The sequence below is a fragment of the Micropterus dolomieu genome, linkage group LG15, assembly GCF_021292245.1.
Source record: "Micropterus dolomieu isolate WLL.071019.BEF.003 ecotype Adirondacks linkage group LG15, ASM2129224v1, whole genome shotgun sequence".
Taxonomy (NCBI): Eukaryota; Metazoa; Chordata; class Actinopteri; order Centrarchiformes; family Centrarchidae; genus Micropterus; species Micropterus dolomieu.
The window spans coordinates 760,417-779,529 of NC_060164.1; the positions used below are offsets into that span (position 1 = coordinate 760,417).

At 41.0% G+C, this 19,113-nt stretch overlaps 1 protein-coding gene across 1 annotated transcript in view; it reads left to right on the forward strand.

The window, feature by feature from the left end:
• Window positions 1-19,113, forward strand: part of ndst2a (N-deacetylase/N-sulfotransferase (heparan glucosaminyl) 2a) — a 46,410-nt gene that overhangs the window by 8,223 nt on the left and 19,074 nt on the right. Inside the window, exons 2-4 of the mRNA XM_046070622.1 lie at window positions 9,432-9,500; window positions 16,854-16,904; window positions 17,409-19,037. Coding sequence (XP_045926578.1) covers window positions 17,964-19,037 — 1,074 coding nt within the window. The 5' untranslated portion in view covers window positions 9,432-9,500; window positions 16,854-16,904; window positions 17,409-17,963. The remainder of the gene's footprint in view (window positions 1-9,431; window positions 9,501-16,853; window positions 16,905-17,408; window positions 19,038-19,113) is intronic.

Sequence of the window (19,113 nt, forward strand, 5' to 3'; positions counted from 1 at the left end):
CACTTTCTCAACGGCATTCCAAACTGCACGGGTGCACAGATTTATGGGCGTGGAAACAGACACGCGTGTGGGTCATACGCATGCGCAGAACCGCTAAGTTGCACATCTCGATAGGTAGCGTAAATCGACAGAACACCGGGACTTTTTTATCATCAGGCTGCAGCCTGCAGCTCTCTGTCGGCTCCTACATACACACCCCCACAGCGGCAGCAGAGAGAGCTGCTCCGTCGCGGGGCAAACAGCGAAGTTAAGTTAGCTCCAAATTACTCGAGTTGCCGACAGCTACGCTCGTTACTGTAAGTACATGCAATAAAACCTTTGCGAGTAAAAAGACAATACTTTTTCAATACACCTGTCTGTAAGGTAAACCTGTAGAAAGGGTTCATTTAAATTGCTCAGCTGTTAAAAACTCAGCTGCTGGCTGAGACAAACCAGCCGCTCTTCCTCCTACCAGGTAACGTTACCTGCAGCCAGTGAATAACAGCAGAGAGGAGGAGTCGGAGGAGGAGGGACCAGACTGATGTCTGGTTTTATGATGGGTCATCTCAATATATGACAGTTTTATCCCACATGGAATATTCTCCTCATACCGTGCAGGCCTACCTCACACCCGTTGGGTCTGGTCTTACCAAATAATAGTAAAGTATCGATAGGGGTATTGATAAAGAATCGGATCATTGAGCAGTCTCAATAAGGGTATCAGTATCAATAAAAAATTAACGATGCCCATCCCTACACAGGTTTGTGTGTGTGAATATACTTTCGCAAATTCTCCATTTTTAGCGAAAGACCGATATTTCTAGTAAGATTTTCCCCTGCTGCATTTGTAATGCACATTAGGCTTTTAATCCGCATCTCTTCCCATGCCCTTGTTGCTGTAGAATTTGTCTATCAAGTGAAATCTGAATAAGGAAAATGGTAACTTGTTGGATCTGCTGGCACTAGTCTTTGCACTACCATAAAAATCAAGCCCTCTGTGTCGTAGGTCGCTATCTGCTGGATATTTGTGTTGGTATATTTGCTCTTGAGGCAAACAAGCAGGAGCAAACATGAGCACCTGGACAATATCATGTGACCAAATACAATAGACCTGCAATACATCTACGTTTTCTAAAGCTCAGAATCTTCTGTTTTTGTTGAGACCAGGTGTTGAATCAGTTCTAATTTTGGAGGTCAGAATTGTTGAGTTAGATGGTAATGGATAGCACTATATTTGTTGTTTGTTTCTCCCCTCCTGTGTAGCTCAGTTGCAGTAGTAACTCGCAGTGCAGTAGAGTCATCTGACAGCTAAACAGAAAGATCTGTCAGTGGGAATGCCTGTATCGATAACTAAACACTAAATAAGTGATCCCAGAGAGAGTCAGAGATAACAGGATGTAACTAGCATATACCTGACCTGTCTGGGAGAGGCTGGGAATCATTAGGCAGCACTTTTGAAAGGCACCAGCCTCCCTGGCTACACTACAATGAGAAACATAAATTTAAAGTTATAACTTTGGGAGAGGCTTTTGGAATAACTGTTCCAGAGTTAGTGGATGGAAGCAAAATCTGAGAGGCAAAGATGTGTGGACATGGTCTGAGTGTTTTTGCTGATGGGGTAAATATTGGAATGTCGTCCCAGGAGGAAAGAAGAACAACTGTCTTCCCATGTGTGGCGGTGGGAGCTTATCTGTTGCTGCATCACGTGCTCTTCGGATGGTCCCATTTCTCGAGTTGGCAAGTCATTCTTCAGACTTCGGTGTCTTCATGTGCTTTAAGATGTAATGTGGAAACAACGTGGACATTTCAGTATAGTCTCTGGGTGATGGGGTATTATTTATGTGTTGTTGCTATTCGTAACTTGTTTTTGAAAAGTGCTCTACAAATAAAGATGATTATTATTATTATAATAATAAGTATGCTGGAACAGTTTTAAGATTAGTGATTTTTATCCCATAATTGACATTCCCTAAAACCACTAAAATATAGATTAACATGTTTTCATGGTTAATGCTAATAAATAACTAATCTAGGTCACTCCACATGGACACCAAGTAACAGTTACTACATAATTCCATATCACATATTTGTTGGAGCAAAAAACTGATTAGCAATACCTGAATTATTAAAGCTTTTACTTTCATCCACCAGATAACATGCTGCTGTGTGATGTCTGACAGCGAAAAAATATCCAGTTCATCATAACAGATGCACTGTTTGACATTACTTTTTAAATATCTTTGAATCATTTGTAAAATCCCCCCCCCCCCCCAGCAAAATCAAGCTGTTCTACATTACACAATACATTTGACATTCATTGAGGCACTGTGTGCAGACTTGAGCTCATGTGACCTTGAGCCTACATGGACAGAAATGATGGAAAATATTCTCCTGGGGTCAGTGACTAAACTCTGAAACCACATCCATCACAGCAGAGGTTCTCGCTAGATGTTCACAGTTGGAGCAGCACTATCCTATTTTTGACACACTGCTCTAGCTGAGTACACGAATAAAGATGCACTGTGGATTAGAGAGGCAACGTGTATATTGTCATTCTAATGTCTCATTCTTGACCAGTTTGACGTTTTTACTTCAATTATAACACACACAGCCCATCTGGTCTCTACTTAACTGGGTTACAATACCTTTACCAAAATCTTTTTCAAATTTCTTTCAATATGTTTATCAACCTTTTGAATAAAAGCTACTTTTGCTATGTATGGAAGTAACACCATGGCCTAGGAATAACTGAATCCAGTAGCTTTGCACCTCTGAGTATTAATTTAAAACACTCATCAGGACACTACTTAAGTAGTTTTCTCTGTTATGTGGTATAGTCCGATCAGTATGTGTTAAAAATAATATATTTTTACTGTGGTGACCACAACCTAATGGTAGCTGAATTACCTGTAGTGAAGATGGAATATTGGGAAGGTATTGCAAATGAGCTGAGCGAATCTGAACACTGTAGTTTGTCGGCAGTAACATGTAGGCTCTTAGTCTGTGTGTGTTTGTGCAGAAACAGTGGTTTTAGGGCATTACCAGGGTTTCTGTGGAAAGTGTGTACCTAGAGGGTGAAGTGGGAAGGTGTGTTCGAACATGACAGGACACGACAGGTAGGCTGTAATGAATAGTTTGTGCAGGAAGCTTTGTCAGCGCTGCTCCCCCGCCCTCTGCTCCCTCAGGATGACTGTCCTGGGTATTGCGCTCAGAGAGACTTGCTTTGGGAAGGTGTTTCACTTTAATAGAGGGATTCGCTCAACAGGAGTGTACTGAAGACTGCTTTCTTTAATTTCATGAAACTGGTGATGAAAAGAGATATTGCAATAGTATATCTACTTTTTATTAATTAAAGAAAATCGACAAAATATAAGGGGGTAATTAGTTCAGTCTTCATCTTCAGTGATGAATGCATACTTTATTTCTTAATTTACAGAGGTTACGTGGAATGTGCTTAGACTTACATCACCAGACTAATTTGCAATGTGCATTAGTCTGGGACCTCTCAGTTTATAATCGATTTCCAATGGGCATTATCAAATCTGGACGCAGTTGTGTAGAGATGCAACCAGTACGAGCAACAAACTGTGTGACACAACGCTGAGCGACCCATGCAAGTTGGGGCAGTGCTTGGTCCGTTTCCAATCAGGAAAAAATGGCAGCCTGGTCACAAACTCCACCTAAACTGTGCACTAAAATGAGTTTGTGAAAACATTAGAGGTTTAAAAATTGGCAGTGCAATAACAGAATCTTGACTGATATTTCAGCAGCACTGTTTGATCGGAGTTTCCTGTGCTGGACTGGAATCAGGGCAGTGAAACGTGTGACTTTTCAAACGTCATCATATGAAACCTGCCCCATATTAAAGAAACTCTTCTGATTGGCCTGACCGGGTTCATGGATGGAAATCTGTCTGAATGGGAGGGGGGGCAGACATATCTGCCAGAGCAAAAGAAACATGAGCTCAGGAGATTGTTCTGGTTCCCAGGCTAGAGAGTGTAGCAGTGATTCACCTTTTTAGAAGCTCAAGAAGCACGATACACCTAGAGATGCAATCGCTACTCATTCATTGTGTGGTTGTGTTTTTTTTTTTAATGTGGTGTACGGTTCAAACTGATGAATATTTTAATTATTGATTTATCTATTACATATCCTCTGATTTCATTTAGGAAAAAAAACACCATTTCATCATAAGCAATATTATTTAAAGGCCATATCACCCACCCCTATTTCCCAGCTCTACCCTTTAGCTGTAGTAAGCTGAAATTGAGGCTAAAAACAAAAACATCAAGCCCCCAGATGCACCGTGCTTTGAAACCCATTTGACATAGTGACCAAACCGTGGAATTACAATTTCCAAATCCGTCCTGCGATGAATACTGCCCCCAAAAGACGTTTATTTTCCATAGACGCACATTGTGAAAGAAGCACCTGTAAAATAGTGGATAATGTTTTTGTGTCACAACTAGGGCTGAACGATTAATTGCATTTGCGATATTTTCGCGATGTGATAAAACGAGATTTTCTAATCGCCAAGGCTGCAATTACACTCTGGTCACATGACACGCATTAATTGCTGGTTGAACTGTGGGTTTTAGGGTTGGGCCGATAGACGATGACATCACGGCGTTGAGCCGGCATCGTGATTGTAAAACCCCCGCCCCCCAGCAAAGAAAAAAATCTCAAATTTTAACATTATACCACAATGTGAAAGCAGTTTTTAATGACCACAAACATTTTTATTATTGTTTTTAAGTATGCTTTGCCCCTGCCTCGGAATTCTTTTCTCCCCACACTGACACACTCACACACACCTACACCTCAGGTAAACACCCCGGCTTGCCCAGCCTCTCTCTCCCCCCCGTCTGCTCCATTTTCTCCATCAGCAGTATGTTTTATAAAGTCGCCTTAAAGACAGAGAACAAGTCTTTTTTCCGTATATTTCCACCTGTGATCTGTTATCGCGGCAGCAGGTGAGCCGCACGTCAGCAGATTGCAGATCTGCACCCTGTGTGTTCACCGTTGCTTTACCTGGTGCTTAAAATATCCACCGTAACTTGAAACCTAAGTTTATAGTCTATTTTTTATTTTAACAGAGTTAAGTCTGTGCGAGAACACATGCACATAAGACGACCCGTGCACCCGTTGACATCGTCCTTCCCGATGTTTCATTGTAGACATCATCCGATGGAAATTTTGTAGACATCGCCCAGCACTATTGGGTTTTGTATTGAGCGCTTACTGATGACCTGATGATATTATATCATTATTTAATGCCATGACTTGACTCTCAAATGATCTAATTTCATCCCAACACAGGCCTGACTCACAAGAAAGAACAGTATATGTTTAATCTATCTAATAATGTGTTGGTCATACTATACACTGATTTACTGCTTTTCCGTTTTGAATAATACAGGAGGTAAAGAGCTTAAAAATTAATCGCATATTCAATCGCAATATTGTTAAAAATACAATTTTCTAAAATTGTTCAGCCCTATTCACAACCCCTGCAAAGTTGTCCGTTTCTCTGTTACAATTTGATCCATTCGGTCCGATAACATTTGGAAAGTCTAGGAGAACTGCATGATTTTATCCGCACTCTGTTAGCATGGCGTTAAACCGGATGTCAGCAGGAAGTATCTGGCGCACTTGCTCTGTGGGCCAAAATCATGGCCTTGGGAGGTGGGGTTAAAAGGAAATACTAGTGTGCTTGCTCCTGTGGACATTGATTTTTTTTGTTTTTTGTGTCCTACAGATTAAGTATGTAGTTACAGGAAAAAGTGATCGGATCTTCATCTCAAGTCACAGCACAGCAGTCTGCTTAAACTAATACCACATTAGGCCTGTCCCCAACTAAGGATTTAGATAGTCAAATTAAATTTGTCAAGTACTGCCTATAGTCGACTGATTGTTGAATCATACTGCCATTCACTTTTCCATACTTCACCAGTCTTATGCCAAGTTCTACGTGCATGCCGTGCAGCCGACAATTGCGTGTATGTTGCGGTTGATCGCAGATCTATTCCAAGTAGTAAAAAAAAAAGATTTCTATCTTATACTTGCCCTTCAGATAGGTCTTCATTTCAGCCTCTGTCTGAAACAAGCTGTAGATGCTCTTGTCTCTTTAAGCCCCCCCACCAAAGCCAACTGTCTTGTGATTTGCCAAGACCTGTTGTTGTTGCCGCTAAGCGGTACAGACAGACTGAGCGTAGCTGTGCGGAGCAAATGACCATATATGGAATACCGGCTCTGTGTGTCGTAGAACGGAGCCATTATTAGAAAAAGCAGTTCAAAACGGAGCATTCAGAAATCTGAGGTGTGGCTCACAGGGATTTCTTTTAAATACTTTGACCTCATTTTTTGAAGCTTTGGCCATGTTTAACATGAACATCCAACATTGTAACATTGTCAATAATATGGAAAAGCATAATAGGTCTCCTTTAAAAACATACTTTTGTGTGATGTGGTTCATCAAGAGATGTTACTGTCTCTCTTTCTTTACAAATGTAAATGCTCCGTATTTGTATAGCGCCTTTCTAGTCCTTTCAACCACTCAAAGCTTTTACACTACATCTGCATTCATTCATTGACAGTCGAATCAGGCTCAGCCCTATACCACACAATCAATTTTATGTTTTCATGTTTTTATTGAACACACCATGTAAACATTCACAGTGCCGGGTCGAGAAAAGATGTGAACCCTTGGATTTAATAACTGGTTGACCCTCCTTTGGTAGCAATAACCTCAACCAAACATTTCCTATATTTGCAGACCAGACGTGAAAAATAGTCAGGAGGAAATTTGGACCATTCCTCTTTACAAATCTGTTTCATTTCAGCAGTATTCTTGGGATGTCAGGTGGGAATCACTCTCTTGAGGTCATGCCACAGCATCTCAGTCGGGTTCAGGCCAGGACTCTGACTGGGCCAATCTAAAAGTTGTATTTTCCTCTGCTGAAGCCATTCTGTAGTGCAGTGTAGTGATTGACTTCTGTGCTTTGGATTGTTGTCCTGTTTCATCACCAATCTTCTGTTCACCTTCAATTGGCAGACAGATGGCCTTGCATTCAGCCTGCAAAATTTCATGATAAACTCTGGAATTAATTTTTCCATCGATTATACCAACCCTTCCAGGCCCTGAGGCAATGAAGCAGTCCCAAACCATGATTCCCCCTCCACCATACTTCCCAGTGCTGTGGAACATCCAGGAGCTCTTTTGCAAACTTCAGAAGTGCAGCAATGTGTTGAATAGCAGTGGCTTCATCCGTGGTGTCTTCCCATGAACTTCACTCTTGTTCAGTATCGTTAGTTAACACTCCAGCCGGTCAGTTTTTGGTTGTCATGGTAATGTATTACGTCCGACTACTGCAGGGGTGCTTTAAGCAGACTGTCTATTGTTGTGAATTAGATGAAGATCAGATCACATTTTATGTCCAATTTATACAGAAATCCAGGTAATTCCAAAGGGTTAACATACTTTTTCCTGCGACAGTAAAAGGAGGAGTGTAGTATAGAGATAGTGAACTGTGTTTATAGGTTTCATTTCAAGATCAGTGATGTTCGTGGTCATAATGTGCTGTCACGGGAAACCATGTGAGGAGAGAAGAAATGAGGAAGTATGTTTTTAGAGAAATAAGACGCCCTTTCCTCTGAAGGTTCACATGAAGTGATGTCTGTTTCTGATGACTGGCCTCAGTCTTGAGTCATCAGTTTTGATTGTGTCTGCACATTGTGTGTGTGTGTGTGTGTGTGTGTGTGTGTGTGTGTGCTGTGCTGATACTAATAAAGATTCACAGTTATCACTGCAGAGCAGCAGGATCATTTCTACTGGCAGACTGCCTTTATATCATCATTTATTCATTACCTGCATCTGCATTTATTGATATTCATTATTGAATAACCCAGAACATGATCATGGAGTTTTTTCACTGTTTTTCATGGTGTCACATTTTCTGTGACTTAAATTTTATCTATACTAAAAGTTAATGGGGGAAATAACAGATCTTGAAAGAAAACTGTTTCTAATAAATTAGGGTTGGGCGATGTCTACATTGGGGGCGGGGTTTTACGATCACGATGCCTGCACAACCATCGACCATCTGTCAGCCATCGCCAATGGACGATGGCATCGTCTATCGTCCCAACCCTATAATAAATGAAGAAAGTTGTTTGTGCGTTTAGTCTAATCTTTAACCGGAGCATCTGCAGATTAATTCAATACCCGATATGTTGTGATCCATTTAAGATAGGCCAATGCCAGATGAATAATCCCTGTTTTTGTTATCTTCACCAGGAGGCACAATCAAGTGAGATTCTTTGTTTGGGAGGGAGAGAAGGGTGGGTACGGGTTTTATTTTGGTTGGAATGTTACAACAAAATTTTCTAAAGTAAATAGAAATGTCAAAAGTTTGGACTTATTGTGCCGTGTATTGTATCCTTATTAGGCTTATACAGTTAGGTGAACCCAGGATGCTTGGCTACAATACTATTACACTTTCATGCAAGAAAACTTAGACTATACTATAGATACTATATGAAAACAATGCATACATCTAGATAAGCAAACTTGCACTGCAATCCCTGTCCCCACACCCAACACTTGGCGGAGGCAGGCTTGATGGGACCGTGTGAGTTAATTTTGCAGGCAAATGCCACTAATGAAGAATGCTGCAGCAATTTACGAAGCACCATTTGTCATAGGTTTTTTATGAAAGTCTTTATTACTATCGCTAGTGTTTATTGCAATTTGAATTAATATGATTAATAAATATATTTTTATAGAAGGAAATCAATACTTGTTAATTTTTAAGAGAGGTAAATTAGTTAATGTCTTTCATATGCACTCCTGCTATCTCTGAAGATACATGAGAGTATCTAGTATCTAAGAATAATTGGCAGTGTAGTCTAGGGTTGGGTGATGTCTACAAAATTTCCATCGGACAATGTCTACATTGAAACATTGGGACAGCGGTCGTCTTATGTGCATGTGTTCACACGGTGTGTCCACCTAGGCTACTATCTGTAAAGCATAGGCAAGGCAAGTTTATTTGTATTGCACATTTCAACAACAAGGTGCTATACATCAAACATAAAAGCAACTTCAGGCTTAAAAAAAAAATACATTTAAATACATTTTTTTTTATTTTCATATTCTTTTCTTACCCTTTATGCAAATCCGAAGCTTTCTGTCCATCTTTTTAGCTGAATGAATGAATGAATCTTTTGGGAAACTGGTCGTTCGTTATCAAGATGATCTTTTAAGTGTTGTTCATGGGGACATTTCAAACAGATTCTGGTACCAGTGGAAAGGTCAAAATCATAAAGACGTATCCTCACGGGACCATGGACCATTGTCTGTATTTTGATTGCTGTTTTTGTTTGCTGGTTCCTCAGTATTGTGTGTCCACTATTTGTCTTAATCACAGCCTCTTTCTCTGTTCTCTTTTCAGATGTTTCCAGCAATGTTGAGTTGTCTCATGAATGTCTCATGAAAGTGGAGGGAAAGCCAGTCCAAGCAAGTCAGTACACACGCTCTTTCTCCGACTACATTTTTTAGTCCCTTTTATATTTTAATAAGGTAAACAAAAAATTAGCTTTACCCTTTCTATTTGATGCTTGGCAACATTACTTTGGTCCAAAACTACTTCAGTCCTTCACATTCAGCTCATGTCAGCCCAGGTCACTTGGGGAAATCAGGTTATGGAAGAGATTTTGCATCCCTGTTAGAAACTGCGTTCCGTGTTTATTGTCAAGAAATGACTTGTGATTTATCCACTCATCTAGTGTATATCATTTTATATATAGTCAATTTTTGTGAATCGTAAGAAGGGAACTACAACTTTTTCTCGTTATACAACCCTGTGTTAAATGCTAAATAGATCTACCATGTACCTTGAAGCAGCTTTCTCCAGGGGACATCCAGCTGAAAAAATTAGGTTTCACACACAATTAAACGATACCACGGCAAAAATCTAAAACATCAGGAACAGTAATGAATTTATAAATTAATTAAATAAAAAAAAATGAAAATATCCCAGCTACTGTTTACAACAGAGCCTGTTCTCATTAATTGTCCATTTTTAAATCTAATTTGACTAAATGGAAAACAAGAAAATAGGCTCACTATCAATTTTATTTATGTAGCACAACCAAGGTTAGCCAAGATGCTTTACAGGTTAAAATTTCAACAATAAAACAGTAATTATACAGTAAAAGTACCGCAATAACACATTATAACATACAGTATATGATATAAAGTGATATTAAAATCACCAGGGATAGTAACTGACTTAACTCGAAGGAAATGCTAAAGTTTTTAACAGTGATTTAAAGGATTCGAGAGTTGGGGCGGATCCGATATGGACTAGCTGGTTGTTAGGGGCAGCTACACCAAAGTCTCGCCCCTGGTTTTAAGTCTGCTTCTGGGTACATCTAGGAAGAGGAGATTGGTAGATCTCAGCACTCTAGCTGGAGTGTTAGGCAAAGCGGAGCTAGTCCATTAAGGCATTTAAAAGGTAAAAGTAAGATTTTAAAATCAATTCCGTAACGAACAGGAAGCCAGTGGAGAGAGCACAACACAGGTGTGACGTAGTCCCTCTTTTCCTTTCCAGTCAGGAGGCTGGCAGCAGCATTTTGGAAAAACTGCAGGCATTGAATGGATGACTGGTCTAAGCCCACATATAAAGAGTTACAAAAGTCAAAACGGGAAGTTATGCAGTCATTAATCAGCCTCTCTAAATCTTTAGGAGGGAGATGGCCCTTTACCTTGGTTATAGTTCTCAACTGGAAGAAGCAAGATCTAACAGTGGCAGATACATGTTTATCAAATTTAAACACACTGTCCAATCCAGCACCAAGTTGAGCAATTATTTGAACTTAAAGGACCGAGCGAATCTACATCAGGCATTTCAGGATGTCCAAACACTATGATCTCTGTTTTGTCTCTGTTTTTAGGTTGAGGAAGTTTAGGTTCATCCATGTTTTGATGTCCATACAGTCAAGCTGGGGCTGCAGTGAGCCCTTTGTTTTAACATTCAGGGGCAAATAAATTTCTGTATCATCTGCAAAACAGTGGAAAGAGACCTCGTACTTCTGAAAAATGTAGGCCAGGGGCAGCAAATATAAAGAAAATAAAGTTTGACACCAGACTGGAACTTTTCATAAGCATTATGATTAATTAAAAATGTTTACAGCTGGGTAAAAACTACTTTCTCCAAGACTTTAGATAAGAGAGACAGTTTAGAAATGGGCCTGAAGTTAGAAAGAACAGAGCGTCGAGATTTTCCTTTAACAGGGGCTCCACAACTGCCTGTTTAAAGGCAGCTGGAACTTAACCAGAGACAAGACAGGTGTTTATCAATGACTAAATACATGGTCCAGTGGTGTCAAAGACTTCCCTAATCAGGCGAGAGGGAATGCTGTCTGAGGGACAATTCGTGGCCATGTGACAGTTGTTGGAGATCAGGTTAGAAATAAAATCAGATTTAGCACATTTTACAGCTCTCTGGTAATCAGACAGATATTGCTGTAAGGTTTCATATGACGCTCTGTTCATCTTTCTTCCACCTTCTCTCAGCTTGCCGACATGCCCATCTGAGGGCACGAGTGGAGTCATTTAGCCAGGGCTCCGAAAGTGCTTTAGTGCGTTTTATCCTCAGAGGAGCTACAGAGTCCAAGATGTTTGTCCAGGTTGAATTGAAGAGAGTAATAAGATCATCAGCACTAGGAGCATCACCTCCATCCAAGTTATAGAGCTCAGAGTCTCTAAAAATGGCAGAGAACTGTGCCGGGGTTTGACTGTTAATTACACGACAGCAACGTGCAAGAGGACACTTGACCACAGAGCACGGGACTGTAATCATAAATAAAACAGGAAAGTGATCTGAAATACCAACATTACTGAGCCTCGAGCTCCTCCGATGAGGTTTATTGAGTCACGTGTGTTCAGTCTACTTTAGTGCACTAATGTAGTGAGCAGGCTAATAAATTATGAGGTGATGAAGCTCAAACCCAGGATTCTTAGTAATAATCTTCTTCACCATGGCCACCATTAATTAATGTCATTAATGTGTTCATCCTAAATAAAGTTTATTTCTGATGACAAGTAAGTGTGACTTTGACAGTGAATTAGTACGTTAATAATTGGATTACTGTAGTAAGTAAGTAAGTAGTACCAGGTCATTGTGAATAAGCTTTTACATGGTATGTAGTAATTTGAAGTCCCTTATTGATTTAATGTGATTTCTTTGATAGTTTTTATATTTATAACTTTATATTTGTGTCCAGAGATCCCTTATTAAACAGTGTCATGACTCAATACACCTCCTGGGGAGAGGTCTCCGCTCTACTGAGTGCAGCTACTAATAGAAATAAATGACGAGAATGTACATATCATGGGTCTTTATTTTATGATCGCTATTACCAGTACTGATTTGAGTATAAATGTATAACTTAAAATTGCTGTTGTTGATCGCCTGATTTTAGCAGCTTGCGACCTTTATGGTAAAGTTAACGATACCAGTGTGAACGCTGCGTTTGCATATAGAGATGTTTGCCACATTGATAAGTTAGCTGATATAACCTTGAAACTCTACGGAGGTGGTTAAGCTTGTGGAATTTTTGAAGCACTAACATTAATTTATTAATATAACACGCACTGAAGTGTAAAGCAAGAAAGTATTAACGTTCCAGTGCTTTCCATCCTCTGCGGTTGACTTGGCTAATAGCGCCTTTTTTGCAATATTTGAACTGGCCATGATTATTTTTGCACAAATGTTAATTACTATTCGTAATACATACACACACGTCAACCAGTGATGGAGAAGAGAAACTGAAAAGTAAGCATTGTGACTGTGAAGATTTTTGATTCATACAAAGAACTGTCAGGACAGCAGAAACAACAAGTGCTAATTGAAATAGCGTGAAGCTTATTTCAGGGCTTGTTTTGGAGTTAGCTTTGATGACCAGGTTCCAAAAGTAGCTAATAGGTGTGAAAGCATGAGTCAGTCTGAGATTGTGATCAGCTCTGTCTGAACAGTTGCCATTTTCTTCTTATAAATCCAAATTTCAATGGACCCATTACTCATTGGCTCCATTTAGAATGACCTTTGAATAGAAAGCTTTTCTGTATCAGAGCTGGTTTAAAGGTTACTTTTGAGTTTCTCCTGTTCCTCTGAATGTTTAAGCCAGCACATTATGACCACTAACATCACCGCTGTTCAAGTGAAACCTGTAAACACAGTTCAGTATCCCTGTACTACACTCCTTCATTGCACGTGCTGTGTAGCCATCTTCTCCTGTTAGGAGTACACATGGGATTTACCCCAGGCTACCTCAGTATTAATTACAGCCCCACATACTTGTTTTGTTCGTTCACTACTGATTGAGGTCCCATCTGGACAGACCTCTACACAGGTCTGTTATTGAAATTCAAGGCTGTGTGTGTTTCCTCACAAGCTGTAATGAAACTTTCACCACAGGCAGAGGTGAAGCTGACCTGGAAACAGATCTGGACAGGTAATCTGGCATACTGGGCATTTGACTGGTGGGCCAACGCACCTTGGGACAGATATGCTTTTAAATTATTTACTAATCAATTTAAAAAATAAATAAATAAAAGAAAGAAATGGGCTAATGAATGGCCCCTCTCCCTCAACCTCTACCCTCTGTATTTTCCTTTCAGAAGCCAAGGTTCAGAGCCAAAAATCTGTGAAGAGATTAAGGCATCAAAATGGATAATCCAAAGCGCAATGGGGGTTGCAGAGAAGTTGCATGCCAAAAAAAAACCTTGTTCCTAGTATGCCATTGTTGAAACTATAGTTTTGTCAGGGATTTGACAACTACTTGAGTATGAGTTGTGTATTCCATGGTCTCCTCTGATCACCAGTGAGTCACAAAGGCTACGTTCAGACTGCAGGCCAAAGTGATGGGCAAAAAATCATCAGGTTATGGGTAGGGATATTTTGCCCATATCTATCTCAAATCTGATCTTTGTGATCAGTGTGAACAGGCCAAATCACATGGAATCTGATCTTTTCCAGTTCGGATTTGGGCCACTTCCATATGTGAACTTTTTAAATGTGACCTGAGTCTGGACACTCAGGTCGGAATTGATGCGACTTTGACGTCACTGTAGAGCAGCTGTCCTGCTGTAGACGGAGCCATGGTGAACGAAAAAGCTCCACAAAAAGCCATAATTAAACATGTGGATCTCTTTCTTCTCTATCTTGCTATTATCTGCCCACAACTTCCCTTTCTTACACCTGAAATCCACAGGACCGCAAGCTCTTTTCTGAGTTACATATATGCTACTTGTCCAAGTGAACTCAGTATAACGAGAGAGAGAGGGAGGGAGTGATTGTGGGGCAGTTACGTTGTACAGCGGGAGAAACTGTAATGAAAAGATCAGAAAGTTGTGCATATAGGTTTGCAAATTGAAAAAGCCCAAAGTCCAGCCCAAAGGGAGTTCCCATCTCCCACAGAAAACTCTGCTCTGAACTGCCTGAAAACAGCTCATTTGTAGTCCAGCCTTTACTTCCCTTTCTTGTGATGTAACAATGAAAATACGTGTCATAATGCTCACTGAGCGGCTACTCCGACACGCCCTCAAAAACACCGGTGGAAAAACAGTGAGCTGCAGCACACAGCTCTCCTCTCCCTTCCAAACACTAGCTACCCTCCAGGCAGTCAGTGGACATAAAGTTGTTCCTGTGATGTAGAGACAGAGCTCAGTTAAAACTTTATGGATGAAAGATCCTTTTGTTACAGATTAATAACTCACCACTCTGAAACTCTTGCTCCATTCCATGTTGCCAAGCTGGTCGGCAACATGTAGCCTACAGCTGAACCGAAGCTGTTGACCGTCTTTTCGCTGACCCGCCTTTCTCTGCTTTTGATTGGCTAGTAGTCCTTTACTAGGAACCGTGAATGTGCAACTCCTAACAAAGATCATTTAGAGACAAGATGTATCACTCCATAGCTAAAATGAAGCCTTCAACACAGGGTGATAAGAGGAGCTGCAGCAATGTGGAATGGCGGAGTGGGGGAGGGGGATAACAAAAAATATTTTTTGAAAATGAAACTATGTAAACCTGTTCTGGTACAACCCCTAAATAGGATTTTGAACCTGAAAATTAGCATAATACCTCCTCTTTGCTCTGTGCTGGAGTTATTTTATGAGCATGATGGCTTTATCCAGTTTGTTATTAAATTTGTAACAATCTTTATCTTGTGTCTCTTCATTATACTCCACACAAAAAAGCTGTTTTTAATGGTCAAGCAAAGCCTATAGTTTTTCATTATATTCCAATCAAATCTGATGTTCATGGATAGTGGTTACAAATGATGCCTGTGCAACGCTTTGTACGCCGTATAGGCCTACAGCCTATGCCAGCTGGTTTATTTTGCCTAATCTTCACAGGTCTTTAGACCACAGTGGAAACGCACACAACAATGGGCTGAAGGAACCTTTTAGTTCCTTGAAAAGAGATCCTGGGCCTTAAAAGTCCTGGGTACTTTTGGTCGAAACACGGCTAATTAAAAATAAACAAAAAGACGGAAGGTGGATCTGTCATGTTATGAGTGTTGTCTTGAATAGTTTGTCCATCAGATGGCACTCCCCTGTTGTATGGAACGCCACAAATCCTCACAAAACACACTTTTTTGAGTACTATTTGTAACAATAAGAAAAATAAATTTTTAAACCACGTTATGTTAAGTTATCTTGGTTTCATTACGACACATAACAAATATTAGGGATAGTCTTTGTTTATGTTTTTTCCGATATATTGGAACTTCAGATTTTAAAATCCTCAAATATCACAATCTGTATCAGTCTTAAAAGTCCCATATCAGAAGAGCTCTACCGCCCACACGCATGGTCACTATAAACAGGCAGCACATTCTTCATCTCTTATTTATACCAGAATTAAAGTGGCTGTTGAACTTCCTCTGGGTCATTTTGAGGGCAATTGTGGTTTCCTGATATCATAATATATTACAAAACAAAATTGTATAATGAATAAATGGTAATGTAATAACATGGGTCTTGCTGATGTGGTGTATTTTTTGTGTGATTTGCATGTTTGTATTTCCCAGGGTGGGCACTTAATAATACTATCGATAAGAGAGAGAGAGGGTTGTAATGCATTTGTTGTGTTTGTTGATCAGGTGATGTCATGGGTCACTTTTACCAAATGTGAAACCTGGGTCCATGTGCTGAGTTCACACTTGGGTCTCATAGTGAGGATAGTGGGAAACAAGCCGAAGTTCAATGACTCTCATGCTAAAAGTTCAGTTTAGATCACACAAATGAACCACTACGTCTGTCAAGTCCCCATGGTTCCGACATTTGGAAGATATTTCCGTGATTTATTATTATATTCAAAGTGATCATGTCTTAATGGCTGGATCATAAACATTTTGTTATGTCAGGCATATTTAATTTATATTTCACATGTTTATTGAGATTTTGTTCTGTAGTTTCCGCATAAATATTTATCAACTAATAATCTCTGATTTTTAGTCCTAGATTGATTTTTATGAGATTGCTCATACTACTGTTTTTGTGGACCAGGAGTTTAATGTCCATCCAAGCCTTGAAGCGCTCCAAATGTCTGTCAGCTATCTATGCAGATGTGACACTTTTCTTCAGGACAGCCCAAATATCTTTTCCTAATCCAAAACTCCACTATATAAGGGATAAGGTCTCACTTGTCTTCATTGTATGTTGACAGTTCGTGTTTTGCTAAAACCATATGAAACTCTTGGATTTGTTATTTAAAATAAACAGAGCTAAAGATTAATGACGACTTGTATTTTTTCACTCTTTCTCTTCTCCTTTCCTATGTCCTATTCTTGTCCCTTTCCTGCAGGGGTCTTCCAGATTTGGATCAGAAGGTTTTCAGATCTGCAGTGTTTTCCAGGTGAGACTTTAATAAATTAGCCCTTTCTCTAGAGCAGTGGTTCTCAAACTGGGGGCTTTGAGCCACTTCGGGGGGCGGGTCGTGGATGTTGAGCGGACCTAAATGATTCATGTCATGACATAAATAAACAAGTGCTCTGATGGTAGCAAGACTATTTTACTAAACCTGAATCTTGTTTATTTCAATTGCCTGTATTCTTAATGATTGATATAAATGAAATCCACTTTTGCTGGGGTGGGTTATGAGTGTTTTTGGCTTCTGAAGGGGGGGGGTGAGACTGAAAAAGTTTGAGAACCACTGCTCTAGAGGCAGAAGCATTTATTTTCTTTGGGGTTTTGGTGGAGCATTTCTTTAACATTACCTCAGAATGGTACAGAACCACTATAAGAACTGCATATTGATATGAAAACATACGTTTCCTTCCTCTTGTCCTTCTGTACCCCCACATTTGGTCCTTGTCCTCTCTTCTTTCTCCCTCCTAACCTTCTCTGTCTCATCCTATAGGTGTCTCTTCCTGGGATGTCCAGGGTAGGTGGCCTGAGGGGGTTTATCCCCATAGCACAGACCACCAGCACGGACACTCCCTATGCTGAGAGACTACACAGGAATCTACAGATGGACACATTCACATGTAGAGACACCTGCACGGCTGCTTGAAAGACAGAACTGACCAAGCAGCAAACAGCTTAGGCTGAACTTTGAACTTAAAATTCGGGACCCATCTGGTCCTCAGACCAGACAGAGATTACCTGTGTTGGCCTTTGACATTTCCATCCTTTAAATAATCATCTAGTTTCCCCGGTCTCCTGCTTTCCATTTAGTCCTCTGGGAGTGTTTTGTTGTGCTGCAGAGCTAGTAATGGAGAGTAGGTAATGGATGATGCTGGCCATGGTGACCTAGTGTAAATGGCTGTTCCCCAGCACAGCTCAGTGCCAGTCTCTACTGCTCGATCTTCCGCCTCCACTCCCCCCTCCTCTCATCCCTACTCCACCTCTCTGCTCTCCTTCCCTGTTCACCGCTGCTGCTTGCTGCCCAGTCCTGCCTCCCCCCTCCAACACCATGGTAGGTGCAGGCTTGGGTGTGTGGAAGTTAATGCGAGGTGTCCGCCAGCTGGAGCTTCACCGCCTCATCCTGGCACTTATCATCTTTTGCTTGCTGTCCATGGCCTTCCTAGCTTACTACGTCTCCAACAGCCCCAAAATCAAGGAGGCCCCCCCTTTACCCTTTAGTGACTGTGGTGGAGGAGGGGGGGTGTCACCAGGAGAGAGTACTGGGGCAGCCGGGGGAGAGCCAGGTGTCCAGAGGGCACCACTTTTCCTTCCCCCACGCCAGGGCCGACTAAGGCAGGTAAAAGCTATGGACAATTCCAGGACACAGCCCGTAGTTCTGGTGTTTGTTGAAAGCATCTACTCCCAGCTGGGCCAGGAGATTGTAGCCATATTAGAGTCTAGTCGCTTCCACTACCGGACTGAGATTGCTCCTGGTAAAGGTGACATGCCCACATTGACGGAGCATAACCGTGGACGCTACACACTGATCATCTATGAAAATGTGTTGAAATATGTCAATCTGGATGCATGGAATCGTGACTTGCTGGACAAGTACTGTGCTGAGTATGGAGTAGGTGTCATTGGCTTCTTCAAAGCTAATGAAAACTCTCTTCTCAGTGCACAGCTTAAAGGTTTCCCCCTCTTTCTACACTCACACCTGGGACTCAGGGACTACCGCATAAACCCCAATGCTCCTCTGCTCTACATCACCAAGCCCAACCAGGTGGAGCAGGGATCTTTACCAGGGGATGACTGGACCATTTTCCAGTCCAACCACTCTACTTATGAACCAGTGCTTCTAGCAAGCACCAAGTCCTCAGAGGCACTGGCACATTTTGGACCCAGCCCCCTGCGGGCCCTTCATGCCACAGTGGTCCAGGACTTGGGGCTCCATGATGGCATTCAAAGAGTTCTCTTTGGAAATAATCTCAACTATTGGCTTCACAAGCTGGTGTTTGTAGACGCCATTGCCTACCTGACGGGGAAGAGACTGTGTTTGTCGTTGGACCGCCACATCCTCGTGGATGTGGATGATATATTTGTTGGCAAGGAGGGAACCCGTATGAAGGTGTCAGATGTGGAGGTGGGTGAGCTTTGTCATCTATAGTCACACAAGAGACCACAAATAATCAGAGATTAACTTAGTTTCCTCTCCCATT